General features: G+C 44.0%; 1 protein-coding gene across 1 annotated transcript in view; it reads left to right on the top strand.

Moving 5' to 3' along the window:
• The first annotated feature begins 11,990 nt into the window (after positions 1 to 11,990).
• The window catches only part of LOC141166626 (excitatory amino acid transporter 5-like), a 926,734-nt gene continuing 922,249 nt past the window's right edge, over positions 11,991 to 16,475 (top strand). The window contains exon 1 of the mRNA XM_073653531.1: positions 11,991 to 12,206. Coding sequence (XP_073509632.1) covers positions 11,991 to 12,206 — 216 coding nt within the window. The remainder of the gene's footprint in view (positions 12,207 to 16,475) is intronic.

The raw sequence follows: 16,475 nt of genomic DNA, 5'->3' as shown, positions 1-16,475 counted from the left end.
TGCCCATTGTGAAAGAACATCTGTTAGATGCCCAGGCAACCCAGAGGCGCACATATAATAAAAGAGCCACGGTCAGATCTTTTAACAAGGGCGATCAGGTGTTAGTACTGGTAACCACAGCCGAGAGTAAGCTCATGGCCAAGTGGCAAGGGCCATATGAGGTTCGAGAAAAGGTGGGGGATGTAAATTACCGGGTGTATGAGCCTGGAAGGAGGAAACCTGAGCAGCTTTATCATGTAAACCTGCTAAAACCTTGGAAAGATCGAGTGTTTAGTTTCGGACGTCACTCCGGGCATATCACCAGAGAGTTCTCTACTTTCAGCCAGGGATGCGTCCGGGGGAGAGGTCAGGATAAGTGATGCTCTCACTAAACAGCAGCGACGGGAGGCTCGCTCGCTGGTGCAGCAGAATACCGACGTGTTCTCAGAGCTACCGGGTAGGACTACAGTTCTCCAACATGACATTGTCACCGAACCTGGGGTAAGAGTGCGAATGAGACCGTACCGGGTACCCGAAGCCCGGAAGCAAGCCATCACGGCTGAGGTAAAACAAATCCTCCAGTTAGGAGTCATCGAGGAATCACGGAGAGAGTGGGCTAGCCCCATCGTACTGATTCCGAAACCAGATAGATTGTTACGCTTCTGTAACGATTTTCGAAAATTAAATGAAGTGTCGAAGTTTGACCTTTATCCAATGCCCAGGGTGGATGAGCTGATTGAGAAACTGGGGCAAGCCCAGTACTTTACCATGTTCGATCTCACCAAGGGTTACTGGCAGGTACCTCTCACGAAATCGGCAAAGGAAAATATCGCCTTCATAACTCCGGAGGGTCTATATCACTATGTGGTCTTACTTTTTGGGTTACATGGGGCCTCGGCTACATTCCAGAGGTTGATGGACATAGTGCTCAAGCCTCATCAGGAGTACGCATCCGCCTATCTAGATGATATTATCATCTTTAGCACCGACTGGCATACGCATCTATCCCAGGTACAAGAGGTGCTGGAGTCTCTCAGAGCCACGGTGCTAACGGCAAACCCCCAAAAATGTGCGATAGGGCTAGAGGAAGCCCGATATTTGGGATATGTGATTGGCCGAGGAGTTATCAAGCCCCAAATCAAAAAAGTTGAGGCCTTAACAAACTAGCCTAAATAGTCAAGTACAAAGCAGGTGAGGGCGTTACTTGGCATCCTTGGGTATTACCGCTGGTTTATACCTAATTTTGCTGGGAGAACGGCGGCCCTGACCGATCTCTTGAAAGGAAAAAAAAAATCGGTAATGGTTCGGTGGAACCCTCAGGCAGAAGAAGCCTTTCAGTCCATGAAGTTGGCCCTGTGTGGACAGCCGGTCCTCATCAGCCCCAACTTCAGGTAGGCCTAGGGGCGGTATTGTCACAAAAAGTGAATGGTGAAGAGCACCCGGTCACCTACTTGAGAAGAAAGCTTATCCCGGGAGAGAAAAACTATAGCGTGGTAGAGATAGAGTGTTTGGCTATTAAGTGAGCCTTGGAATCGCTACGTTATTATTTACTCGGGCGTCAGTTCCGTTTGGTGACGGACCACTCACCCTTGGTATGGATGAGGAATGCCAAGGAGAGGAATGCGCGAGTCACCAGGTGGTTCCTGTCATTGCAAAATTTCAGTTTTGTCTGTAGAACATCGTCCTTGGAAGTCACAGGCAAACACGGATGCCCTGTCCCGGGAACCCAGTATGGTGACAAATGTTCAACCCCACAAGTTTGAACAGAGGGGAGGGGATATGTGAGGCAGTGACTGGGATTGTTTACAAGGGACGTTATATATCCCCCATAATGTGTACAGAGACCTATTAAATCCATTGGAGTGCATTGCAGTCACAAACTCACCTGCGGCTGCAATGCAGGAATGAAGGTGAGCATTGACCTGGTCAGGCTTTCTGGCTAAGGCAGATTAGTAAAACCCGGCAGGGCCTTCATTTCTTGAAGGAGGCTACAGGAAGGCAGTGGGGTGGCCTCCTTCCTCCAACCCGGGTTTTCCAGTGGCCACAGGTCCTTTAAAAACCTGCACTAAGGATTAGTGTTGTTCAGTGTTGGGACCTGCTAGGGGGATAGCAGGAAAACTCGGCAGGACTGTGTATAGCTGAACCCACGCCTGGGAAGGCTCTGCACCCGTCAGGCTTTGAGCGGCCCGGCGCGGCCATTGCCCACGGCAACCATTGTGTATGGACTTCTGTTAACCCGGCTGCGAACCGGAGGACTTTCTGTTAACCCGTGAGTTGCTGAAATAAAAGCTGTTTATGTTGGACTTGCTTGGGCCACTGCTTCAGTTACTGCACGGTGTGAACACCGCCCCCTTACAATATTAATTATAATAATTTTTTACATTATTTGTATGACTTAATATTGAGCACAATTAAGCATGATGACATCCCCTATATACAGTATGAGACCCTACACACAATATGAGCTGCCACAATCCTCCTATACACAGCAGGAGGCCGCACGTAGCCATCTATACACAACAGGAGGCCGCACGTAGCCATCTATACACAGCAAGAGGCCGCACGTAGCCATCTATACACAGTGGAAGGCCGCACTGCGCCATCTATAAATAGCAGGAGGCCGCACGTAGCCATCTATACACAGCAGGAGGCCGCACATAGCCATCTATACACAGCAGGAGGCCGCACGTAGCCACCTATACACAGCAAGAGGCCGCACGTAGCCATCTATACACAGCGGGAGGCCGCACGGCACCATCTATACACAGCAGGAGGCCGAACGTAGCCATCTATACATAGCTGGAGGCCGCACGTAGCCATCTATACACAGCAGGTGGCCGCACGGCGCCATCTATACACAGCAGGAGGCCGCACGGCGCCATCTATTTACAGCAGGAGGCCACACATAGCCATCTATACCCAGCATGAGGTCGCACGTAGCAATCTATATACAGCGGGAGGCCGCACGTAGCCATCTATACACAGCGGGAGGCCGCACGTAGCCATCTATACACAGCGGGAGGCCGCACGACGCCATCTATACACAGCGGGAGGCCGCACGACGCCATCTATACACAGCGGGAGGCCGCACTTAGCCATCTATACACAGCGGGAGGCCGCACGTAGCCATCTATACACAGCGGGAGGCCGCACGTAGCCATCTATACACAGCTGGAGGCCGCACGTAGCCATCTATACACAGCAGGTGGCCGCACGGCACCATCTATACACAGCAGGAGGCCGCACGGCGCCATCTATTTACAGCAGGAGGCCACACGTAGCCATCTATACACAGCATGAGGTCGCACGTAGCCATCTATATACAGCGGGAGGCCGCACTTAGCCATCTATACACAGCGGGAGGCCGCACGTAGCCATCTATACACAGCGGGAGGCCGCACGTAGCCATCTATACACAGCGGGAGGCCGCACATAGCCATCTATACACAGCGGCAGGCCGCACAACGCCATCTATACACAGCGGGAGGCCGCACGGCGCCATCTATACACAGCGGGAGAAGTCAAAAACAAGGGGAGGGCACCATCGAAAATGTAAGGTAATGCTGAACCCGTCACATACCCAAGGCAAGACTAATAGCATATAACAAGAAAGGACGGTATGTATAGAAAGACAGGGAGCACTAAGTATATACCAACATGATTTTATTATTCATCAAGACCGGACAGACATGCAAAGATTAAAAACATTTAAAAAGCATACCGCTTAAATACAACAGTGTACCACATTGAAATATAATAGTGGTCAAGACCTCTACACATATATAAATATCACCAATAAATATCACCAGTAAATACACCTAACATGTTCATGTAAACCTATACAGGTCCCTATAAATAAGTAAATAGATAAGCCCTTCTCCTATTTATGGCACCGATAGTTTGATGCTAGCACTATTTAGTTAAATACATTTCCTTAAATAGAAAGAATGCTATCAGAATTCATCATGGTAAAAATGCACAATTTGCCCAAAGGGGATAGGAGGGGGATGATTATCCCAATGCCAGTATTAAAAACTCCTTAAGTAAGACCTATAGGCTAAAGGTGAAAGTATACCCATGTATACCAAAGTGGTCAAGAAGACCGCAACCCCACGCGTATCGCCACTACCACTGTGGCTTCATCAGGGGAGAGGTGTGGTGTTTAGGCAGCTGACCCGGTCTTATATTTATATCCCAAAGTTTGGTTACCTAAATTTATCCCAGCTGTGGGATCCTCCATCCGATGCGACCACCATGTTGCCCCAGCGCGTGCGCATTGGGGTTAGTCACGTAACACCGGAAGAGGGAGAATGAGTGTTTCCGGATCACGCTTGTAAGGCATCCGGACTCTGCGAATGTGCAGGAGAGTGCTCTATGTAGGCATATGCAGACACATCCCTACATCCCTACAGGCTTGTGTCTGGGGGCGAGGCATTCCAAATACCATCTGACACACTGACTCACTGAGTGGTGCACGTCAGCAGGTCAGTGTGTGAGATAGCTGTATGATCGCGCTCATCAGCGCATCAGCATATCAGACACCTGTTCAAGGGGTCCAGATCGCAGCAGAGGGCAAGTATATGGCCCCAAAACTCCTGGGTACACATATCCAAAAAATAAGCAATAAGGTGGAGGCGCAGCGTGTTATACCCCTCAGCGGCCACACATAGCAAGTGCATGGCAGTTGAGGGGATTCTTAAGTCGCACAACCAACAATTCAAAAAATCAAAAGATGTGCGGCCGCACCATTCATTCAACACATACAATTTTTTATATATATGGTTCCCCAATAATATGGGGTATTATATCTCTCAAGTAAAGGATAGGTCCCAACACTGCCCCAGGGCAGTACTGTAGAGGATGCCGGGAAAATGTCCCAAATATCTACCCATAATATGTCCCTATGCCCACATATCAAAAATGTGTATGTGAGACTGCCCCCACAAATGTGTGGGACAAGGACTGTTTAAGGGGAAAAAGGTTACAAGAAGTTAGGGCCGCAGTATGCAAAGGATACCACTAAGGGGAAAAAACATACAGGCCATAGGGACAGCCCTATATGGTCCAAGCTTATATCATATCAAACCACCAAGTAGACAAAAGCCAGAAAAAAACAAATATGCCAACATAGTAGTAAATTAGATAAAGTTTCCTAAAGAAGAGTCCATAAGCACATGAGCAAAAACAAGTTGTGTTGATTACAAGGAGTCCAGTTAGGTATCACAGGATGCGAAGCTATCACCAAACATCCCGGGAAATTAAAGGCAGAAAAGATGTTTCCTCGCGCCAAAGAAGTTTATTTTCGCAACTTGATCGTGACCGATCAAAATCCACAATCCCAAATGGAGCCCGAGTGCTGGTTGCAAAGAAGCAGGATAATCCCAAAAATCATATGGAAGATATCCTACAAGAGACGGACAATGAAATGGAATATAAGTGGAATATATAGGTGCCAATCTGACAGCCTTGTAGCCAGAGGGGAAAGACAATTGTTAGTCCCAGTCTAGACACTTAGCGAGGTTTGTAGAAGCCAGTGAACAGAAGTTCCTCATTCATCCCAGATGGGGCCAAACTATTCAGCCTATAGATCCACTTCGATTCTTGTCGCAATAATTCCGGTATAATATCCCTATTACGGATGTTCCTCTGGATAGTCTCCAGGCCAACCATACATATCCCATTACACCTACCATTATGGACGTTCAGAAAATGTGCTTGGTCAGCTAATCGTTGTGGTTATATACCCCTGCAATTCTGTCAGATAATACTCAGTTTCTTCCTGAAAATGATTGCAATCACAAATTCTTTGGTATTATTATCTTCATTTAATTTGCTTGCAAGGAAAAAACACAAAAGAGAATGAAGCAAAAATCAAATCATTGATCATTTCACATAAAACTCCAAAAATGGGCCAGACAAAAGTATTGGCACCCTCAGCCTAATACTTGGTTGCACAACCTTTAGCCAAAATAACTGCGAACAACCGCTTCCGGTAACCATCAATGAGTTTCTTACAATGCTCTGCTGGAATTGTAGACCATTCTTCTTTGGCAAACTGCTCCAGGTCCCTGATATTTGAAGGGTGCCTTCTCCAAACTGCCATTTTGAGATCTCTCCACAGGTGTTCTATGGGATTCAGGTCTGGACTCATTGCTGGCCACCTTAGAAGTCTCCAGTGCTTTCTCTCAAACTATTTTATAGTGCTTTTGGAAGTGAATTTTGGGTCATTGTCCCGCTGGAAGACCCATGACCTCTGAGGGAGACCCAGCTTTCTCACACTGGGCCCTACATTATGCTGCGAAATTTGTTGGTAGTCTTCAGACTTCATAATGCCATGCACACAGTCAAGCAGTCCAGTGCCAGAGGCAGCAAAGCAACCCCAAAACATCAGGGAACCTCCGCCATGTTTGACTGTAGGGACCGTGTTCTTTTCTTTGAATGCCTCTTTTTTTTTCCTGTACACTCTATGTTGATGCTTTTTCCCAAAAAGCTCTACTTTTGTCTCATCTGACCAGAGAACATTCTTCCAAAACGTTTTAGGCTTTCTCAGGTAAGTTTTGGCAAACTCCAGCCTGGCTTTCTTATGTCTCGGGGTAAGAAGTGGGGTCTTCCTGGTTATCCTACCATACAGTCCCTTTTCATTCAGATGCCGACGGATAGTACGGGTTGACACTGTTGTACCCTTGGACTGCAGGGCAGCTTGAACTTGTTTGGATGTTAGTCGAGGTTCTTTATCCACCATCCGCACAATCTTGCGTTGAAATCTCTCGTCAATTTTTCTTTTCCGTCCACATCTAGGGAGGTTAGCCACAGTGCCATGGGCTTTAAACTTCTTGATGACACTGCGCACGGAAAACACAGGAACATTCAGGTCTTTGGAGATGGACTTGTAGCCTTAAGATTGCTCATGCTTCCTCACAATTTAGTTTCTCAAGGCCTCAGACAGTTCTTTGGTCTTCTTTCTTTTCTCCATGCTCAATGTGGTACACACAAGGACACAGGACAAAGGTTGAGTCAACTTTAATCCATGTTAACTGGCTGCAAGTGTGATTTAGTTATTGCCAACACCTGTTAGGTGCCACAGGTAAGTTACAGGTGCTGTTAATTACACGAATTAGAGAAGCATCACATGATTTTTCAAACAGTGCCAATACTTTTGTCCACCCACTTTTTTAGGTTTGGTGTGGAATTATATCCAATTTGGCTTTAGGACAATTCTTTTTGTGTTTTTTTCATTGAAGACAAATTAAATGAAGATAATAATACCAAAGAATTTGTGATTGCAATCATTTTCAGGAAGAAACTGAGTATTATCTGACAGAATTGCAGGGGTGCCAATACTTTTGGCCATCACTGTATACACAGCGGGAGGCCGCACGTAGCCATCTATACACAGCAGGAGGCCGCACATAGCCATCTATACACAGCAGGAGGCCGCACGCAGCCATCTATAAACAGTAGGAGGCTGCACGGCGCCATCTATAAACAGCGGGAGGCCGCATGTAGCCATCTATACACAGCAGGAGGCCACACGTAGCCATCTATATACAGTATGAGGCCGCACAGTGCCATCTATACACAGCGGGAGGCCGCACGGTGACATCTATACACAGCGGGAGGCCGCACGCAGCCATCTATACACAGCGGGTGGCCGCACGGTGACATCTATACACAGCGGGAGGCCGCACGTAGCCATCTATACACAGCGGGAGGCCGCACGCAGCCATCTATACACAGCGGGAGGCCACACGGAGCCATCTATACACAGCGGTAGGCCGCACGGAGCCATCTATACACAGCGGGAGGCCGCATGTAGCCATCTATACACAGCGGGAGGCCTCACGTAGCCATCTATACACAGCGGGAGGCCGCACAGCGCCCCCCAGATACAGCGGGAGGCCGCACGTAGCCATCTATACACAGGAGGAGGCCGCATGGCGTCCCCCAGATACAGCGGGAGGCCGCACTTAGCCATCTATACACAGCGGGAGGCCGCACGCAGTCACGCACACACACAAACATATACAGACATATACATACACGCATAAACACATTTGAAACACAAGAATACATATAAACAGACATCACGCAATGATATATCTGCCTACACACACACTCACTCACACACACACTCACCATCCCCAGGCTCAGCTCCAGTCATCCAGCTCCTCTCCGGTGCAGCAGTGCAGGGCGCACACTGCATGACGTCATGCTAGCAGATACGGCTGTGCACAGGGCCATGTCTCCTAGCTGTGACTTGGCCGGGCCAGCACACAGGGAAGTTAACAGGTGCAGTGCTGGCCCGGCAGAAGAAGAAGTAGTGGTCGTGCGCAGCTGCTGCGGGAGCGGTCCGGGGCCCCCCGCCTCTGCCTAGCCAGTATGTGTCGCATTGGTGCCCACATATTATAATGAGGGCAATCCATTATAATCTGCCTATGTATATATATACAGTTGTGCTCAAAACTTTACATACCCCGGCAGAATTTTTCCTTTCTTGGCCTTGTTTCAGAGAATATGAATGATAACAAAAAAACTTTTTCTCCACTCAAGGTTATTGGTTGGGTGAAGCCATTTATTGTCAAACTACTGTGTTTTCTCTTTTTAAATCTTAATGACAACCAAAAACATCCAAATGACCCTGATCAAAAGTTCACATACCCTGGTGATTTTGGCCTGATAACATGCACAGAATTTGACACAAATGGGTTTGAATGGCTACTAAAGGTAACATCCTCACCTGTGACCTGTTTACTTGTAATCAGTGTGTGTGCATAAAAGCTGAGTGAGTTTCTGGGATCCAGACAGACTTTTGCATCTTTCATTCATTCACTGACATTTCTGGATTGTGAGCGATGGGGAAAGCAAAAGAATTGTCAATGGATCTACGGGAAAATGTAGTTGAACAGTACAACACAGGAAAGGGATACAAAAAAATAGTAATTGATAATGCCAGTCAGCATCGTTCAAACTGTGATTAACAAATAGAAAATCAGGGGCTCTGTGAAAACCAAACCACGGTCAGGTAGACCAACAAAAATTTTGGCCACAACTGCTAGGAAAATTGTTTGGGATACAAAGAAAAACCACAAATAGCATCAGCTGAAATTCAGGACTCTCTGAAAACTAGCGGTGTGGCTGTTTCAAGATGCACAATAAGGAGGCAGTTGAAGAAAAATGGGCTTCATGGTCGAATTGCCAGAAGAAAGCCATTACTGCGCAAATGCCACAAAGTATCTTGCCTACAATATGCCAAACAACACAGAGACAAGCCTCAAAACTTCTGGAACAAGGTAATTTGGAGTGATGAGACCAAATTTTACTTTTTGGCCAAAACCATAAACGTTACATTTGGAGATAGGTCAACAAGGCCTATGATGAAAGGAACACCATTCCTACATTAAAGCACGGAGGTGGATCGCTGATGTTTTGGGGATGTGTGAGCTACAAAGGCACAGGTAACTTGGTAAAAGTTGAAGGAAAGATGAAAGCAGGACGTTATTAGCAAATACTGGAGGCAAATTTGTACTCATCAGCCCGGAAGCTGCGCATGGGACCTACTTGGACGTTCCAACATGACAACGATCCAAAACACAAGGCCAAGTCGACCTGTCATTGGCTACAGCAGAACAAATTGAAGGTTCTGGAGTGGCCGTCTCAGTCTCCTGACCTCAATATCATTGAGCCACTCTAGGGAGATCTCAAGCGCGCAGTTCATGCGAGACAGCCCAGGAATTTACAGGAACTGGAGGTTTTTTGCCAAGAAGAATGGGCAGCTTTACCATCTGAGAACATAAAGAACCTCATCCACAACTACCACAAAAGATTTCAAGCTGTCATTGATGTTAGAGGGTACAATACACTGTATTAAGAACTGGGGTATGTGAACTTTTGATCAGGGTCATTTGGATGTTTTTAGTTGTCATTAAGATTTAAAAAGAGAAAACACAGTAGTTTGACAATAAATGGCTTCACCCAACCAATAACCATGAGTGGAGAAAAAGTTTTTTTGTTATCATTCATATTCTCTGAAACAAGGCCAAGAAAGGAAAAATTCGGCCGGGGTATGTAAACTTTTGAGCACAGCTGTATATATACAGTACAGACCAAAAGTTTGGACACACCTTCTCATTTAAAGATTTTTCTGTATTTTCATGACTATGAAAATAGTACATTCACACTGAAGGCATCAAAACTATGAATTAACACATGTGGAATTATACACTTAACAAAAAAGTGTGAAACAACTGAAAATATGTCTTATATTCTAGGTTCTTCAAAGTAGCCACCTTTTGCTTTGATGACTGCTTTGCACACTCTTGGCATTCTCTTGATGAGCTTCAAGAGTTAGTCACCGGAAATGGTTTTCACTTCACAGGTGTGCCCTGTCACGTTTAATAAGTGGGATTTCGTGCCTTATAAATGGGGTTGGGACCATCAGTTGTGTTGTGCAGAAGTCTGGTGGATACACAGCTGATAGTCCCACTGAATAGACTGTTAGAATTTGTATTATGGCAAGAAAAAAGCAGCTAAGTAAAGAAAAACGAGTGGCCATCATTACTTTAAGAAATGAAGGTCAGTCGGTGCGAAAAATTGGGAAAACTTTGAAAGTGTCCCCAAGTGCAGTTGCAAAAACCATCAAGCACTACAAAGAAACTGGCTCACATGAGTACCGCCCCAGGAAAGGAAGACCAAGAGTCACCTCTGCTTCTGAGAATAAGTTTATCCGAGTCACCAGCCTCAGAAATTGCAGGTTAACAGCAGCTCAGATTAGAGACCAGTTCAATGCCACACAGAGTTCTAGCAGCAGACACATCTCTACAACAACTGTTAAGAGGAGACTTTGTGCAGCAGGCCTTCATGGTAAAATAGCTGCTAGGAAACCATTGCTAAGGACAGGCAACAAGCAGAAGAGACTTGTTTGGGCTAAAGAACAGAAGGAATGGACATTAGACCAGTGGAAATCTGTGCTTTGGTCTGATGAGTCCAAATTTGAGATCTTTGGTTCCAACCACCGTGTCTTTGTGCGACGCAGAAAAGGTGGACGGATGGACTCTACATGCCTGGTTCCCACCGTGAAGCATGGAGGAGGAGGCGTGATGGTGTGGGGGTGCTTTGCTGGTGACACTGTTGGGGATTTATTCAAAATTGAAGGCATACTGAACCAGCATGGCTACCACAGCATCTTGCAGTGGCATGCTATTCCATCTGGTTTGCGTTTAGTTGGACCATCATTTATTTTTCAACAGGACAATGACCCCAAACACACCTCCAGGCTGTGTAAGGGCTATTTGACCAAGCAGGAGAGTTATGGGCTGCTACGCCAGATGACCTGGCCTCCACAGTCACCAGACCTGAACCCAATCGAGATGGTTTGGAGTGAAGGCAAAAGGGCCAACAAGTGCTAAGCATCTCTGGGAACTCCTTCAAGATTGTTGGAAGACCATTTCCGGTGACTACCTCTTGAAGCTCATCAAGAGAATGTCAAGAGTGTGCAAAGCAGTCATCAAAGCAAAATGTGGCTACTTTGAAGAACCTAGAATATAAGACATATTTTCAGTTGTTTCACACGTTTTTGTTAAGTATATAATTCCACATGTGTTAATTCATAGTTTTGATGCCTTCAGTGTGAATGTACAATTTTCATAGTCAAGAAAATACAGAAAAATCTTTAAATGAGAAGGTGTATCCAAACTTTTGGTCTGTACTATATATATATATATATATATATATTAAGTTTAAGGTACATATTTGAATAGGAATAACCCACAAATGTTCGTGTGCACTTAGCCTTACATATGATGGACAAGCCACGTTTTTTTCTCCTTGTATAATGCTCTTTAAATAGCTTTATCCAATTTGTGACCTGACACATTAAGCTGGGCTGAACATTTCTCTGTTTTCTGACCTGCCGCAAGATCATGAATATTTTCTTGAATGCTAGAGAATTTATAGAAACAGCAAACCTTACATGTTAAGCAAGACATCTATTTTAACTGTGGAATATTCTATGAATGCAGATATACTCATGCTTGGATACATTTAGTGAAGAAATGTGCGAATGCCTAAAACAATGTCTTCTTACTGTCTTTACATGTTCCTGGTTTAACTTCTGTCGAAGGTTAAAAACATTCTGGACTCAAAATGGTTTGCTGACTCTTTCAGTTCTTTCCGTTGTAACAGGGTGCCTTATTGGATTTTTACTTAGAATACTGGAGCTCAGTGATTTGGTGAGTTGAACAAGTTAATACTATTTTTATGTTTTTTTATGAATGAAATATATACAGTGATTCATAATTTGAACAATGTCATGATTTATCATTTTTTGTGTTTAGCTACAACATAAAATTATTTTACATAAGATATAAAAAGTCTGATTTCATTTAGCTTCATATATTTGTTTTGAGTGAGAAAAAGTCAGAAATAAGTTAGACCATGTAGAATGGCAGATTTATAAATTTCCCATGCAAGTCACCACATTATCATAGATGATGCATCCCTAGAAAAATATAGTTTTGAATTAATTAAAAAACTTAGTGGATTCTATTTTAAGACCTTGATATTGTTAAAAATATATATATATAATTTAGTAATATATCTACAAGTTTTCTACAATATTTCCAAAATCTGTTTAATTAGGTTTAGAAAAATATGCCAATCTGATATGGACAAAAAAAGGATGAAATCCAAAATTGAACTCCAGTATAAACTGACAAATATAACAGTGGTGACACTATGTGTATGACTACAATGAATAGTCCAGATGAACACTGAGGATTCCAGAAAATTTGTTACATAGCTGTACATAAGGGATTTACAACTTAGATAAAAAGATAAATAGAGCACCAATGTCCTCAAACTGGCAATGTCACTAACTGCTTAGAAAAAAAAGATCCCAGAGGAGAAATTAATACCAATAATAATATTATAATTTCAAAACAATTTCGGTGGTGTTCTCTTGTCAATGTGCAATCACCAGAGGAGAAAACTCTTTCTCACAATGTATCACAGTATTTTGAAACTTCACCCCTGTTCCAGGAGCATGACAACCTCAGTCCTAACAGATTACAGATTCTGCAAATCTAATAAAAGTATATGCCAATGTGGAATTTTATTTTGTCAAGTGAGTCAAGAAATTTAATCAAAAAAATTCCCAAAATTCATGGCAACTTTTTTTTTCTACTAATGACATCATTACAATAACGAGTCTTAAAAATCTACATTTACTTCAGTTTTCCAGTCATTTTTAAACTACAAAAATACATTTCAAGTTTCTTGGTGAGCAGTTTTTATGCACTGACATCTGCTGTAATTAAAGACTTACAAGTCTCAAAAGTGGTTGGTTCTTGATAATCTTTTTATCGCTAATGTTTAGTCTCTGGGTTTTTTATGGTTCTATCTTTGCTATAATTGAAAACAGCATTTATAGTCAGTTCATGTTCAAACATTGTAAACAGGCTCGGATTGCTAATCTGCCTTATCGGGCAGATGCCCGGTGGGCTGGTCTGTTAAGTCATAAAATAGGCTGCCTGGCTACTGTTGTCAGCAGGAGGGGGCCCAGAAAATCCATCATAGAGCCATCATTAATACTTAACAAGAGTAGCTGCTGCACACTACACAAGATTATGATGAAAGGGGCCTCTGTCCTCACCTGCTAAGGGTTAATGCTGCTGCAGGTCTTATCTATGTGCAGAAGCTGTGGGGAGGGAGTCATGTTTCCCCCTCTGCTGCTGACACCTGACCTGCCTGTGCCCTGCTACTGATCTGAGGGTGTGAGAATAGGGGGGATGTGCTGGGAGAGAGAAGGGATGGCTGAAGCAGGACATTAACCATGACCTGATCACTATAAGACGGGTCTCCAGAGCACCCTTTCATACACCATTATAAAGTTATAGGCACTGCACACTGACATTTGTGCCTCATTGCCTGTCAGCCAATCACAGACTTTGCTTTATAAGCACATCTGGCTGACAGGGGATGATATTCCCTGGAGTCACAGCTTGGACCGGGAAGTTTCAGCAGATGACCTTGGCCCAGACTGACAGGATGTTAAGACATGCAGCCTCTCCTGTGGAAGTTCTGGAATAATATTGTTTTAAAGAAATCAAAAATTCCTATATGAACAGTCTGCACCTGGCAGGTGCCAGCTACAATCTCACATAGACCATAAGTCTGTATGAATAATCACTGAAGTCAGTTTCCTGTCTGTTGATCATGGGCATCATACTGACTCAGTGTACAGTAAAATTGTTCAAATGAGCCTGTTACATCCCTTAAAATGAATTGCAGTCCTGATTCTCAGTGCAAGTGGGTGGTCGTGTGATCGCCTGTATGTGATTTGCGCTGCTGTTGTAAGCAGCATGCACACATTGTGTGGACCCATAGGATTACTATTCACCCCATGCACTGCTCTATGCGTGTGCTGTTTACAAGAGCAGTGTACTTCAGAGCAGTGTTTTGAGCAATTGGTGGGGCGTCTCAGGGCCCAGACCCCCACCAATCACAAGCTATTTGCAGTGCCTATTGTATATTTAACAAAAAAAATGTTATAATACTAAATAAAATGACTGATACACTTTAAAGCTTTAAAGAACACACTGTCAATCATCATGACGTTTGCAGTGATCTCCCATCAACAGAGCAGCCCGGAAAAAAAAAATGCTCTGTTTATGTGAAGCATCAGAATCACAAGCTAAAGCCTTCTGTGACCCCTCTATGCCAGCACTGGGTAGGACAGGCAGGAAGTTAGCAACAATCTGCCTGTTAGCTCTTAGGCCCATAGTAAAAAAAAAGAAACAATTCCGGATAATCCATTAGAGTTTTGGAAAAAATCCATTTCTCCTAACTACAGTATTATTTCCTCCAATATGTAAAGTAGTGAGAGTCTGAACCACTTGATAAGTGATAGGCCACGATAAGCACATCCAAATACGACGTATCAATGGCATGACTGCTTTGTGTTATATTCAGTTCTTAAATATAGAGCTTACATGTATTGTTTAGATTTTATAATTGTGTTCTAAACTAGTAATAAATATAACAATCTATATGTCTATATAACATTGTTGAATTATGAAGGTGGGGGACCCAGAAATATTTCTTGCACAGGGGCCATCTGCAGTCTGTGTCCGCCCCTGCACTGCACAGTACCACTTCTCCTGTCCTGTATATACTGTATACACCGCACAGCACCACTCCATCTGTCCTGTATATATACACTACACAGTACCATTTCTCCTGTCCTGTATATATACACTGCACAGTACCACTCCTCCTATCCTGTATATATACGCTGCACAGTACCACTCCTCCTGTCCTGTATATATACACTGCACAGTACCACTCCTCCTATCCTGTATATATACACTGCACAGTACCACTTCTCCTGTCCTGTATATATACACTGCATAGTACCATTTCTCCTGTCCTGTATATATACACTGCACAGTACCACTCCTCCTATCCTGTATATATACACTGCACAGTACCACTCCTCCTATCCTGTATATATACACTGCACAGTACCACTCCTCCTGTCCTGTATATATACACTGCACAGTACCACTCCTCCTGTCCTGTATATATACACTGCACAGTACCACTTCTCCTGTCCTGTATATATACACTGCACAGTACCACTCCTCCTATCCTGTATATATACACTGCACAGTACCACTTCTACTGTCCTGTATATATACACTGCAGGTCTTTTTTTTATTGATAGAATAAGTACAGTACATGACAGAACAATAATACATTACAGGACACCAAACATAAGAACAAAACAAGACGACAAATCACAGAAAATAAATCACCGCAGGAATATATACATATACAAGAAATAAATATTATAAAACCTATAAAACCCCCGGCCCAGCTTCATTCATACTACTATATACAATCCCACACAACGCTCACACCGTCCTATATACACATAAAACACCGTCCTACAGTGGTGGCCAAAAGTATTGGCACCCCTGCAATTCTGTCAGATAATACTCAGTTTCTTCCTGAAAATGATTGCAATCACAAATTCTTTGGTCTTATTATCTTCATTTAATTTGCTTGCAAGGAAAAAACACAAAAGAGAATGAAGCAAAAATCAAATCATTGATCATTTCACACAAAACTCCAAAAATGGGCCAGACAAAAGTATTGGCACCCTCAGCCTAATACTTGGTTGCACAACCTTTAGCCAAAATAACTGCGAACAACCGCTTCCGGTAACCATCAATGAGTTTCTTACAATGCTCTGCTGGAACTGTAGACCATTCTTCTTTGGCAAACTGCTCCAGGTCCCTGATATTTGAAGGGTGCCTTCTCCAAACTGCCATTTTGAGATCTCTCCACAGGTGTTCTATGGGATTCAGGTCTAAACTCATTGCTGGCCACCTTAGAAGTCTCCAGTGCTTTCTCTCAAACCATTTTATAGTGCTTTTGGAAGTGTGTTTTGGGTCATTGTCCCGCTGGAAGACCCATGACCTCTGAGGGAGACCCAG

Source organism: Phyllobates terribilis, unplaced genomic scaffold (genome assembly GCF_046119375.1).
Source record: "Phyllobates terribilis strain yellow unplaced genomic scaffold, ASM4611937v1 Scaffold_1__5_contigs__length_1240528914, whole genome shotgun sequence".
Classification (NCBI taxonomy): domain Eukaryota; kingdom Metazoa; phylum Chordata; class Amphibia; order Anura; family Dendrobatidae; genus Phyllobates; species Phyllobates terribilis.
Note: the sequence above shows the minus strand (reverse complement) of the source record. Positions and strands in the feature narration are given on the sequence as shown.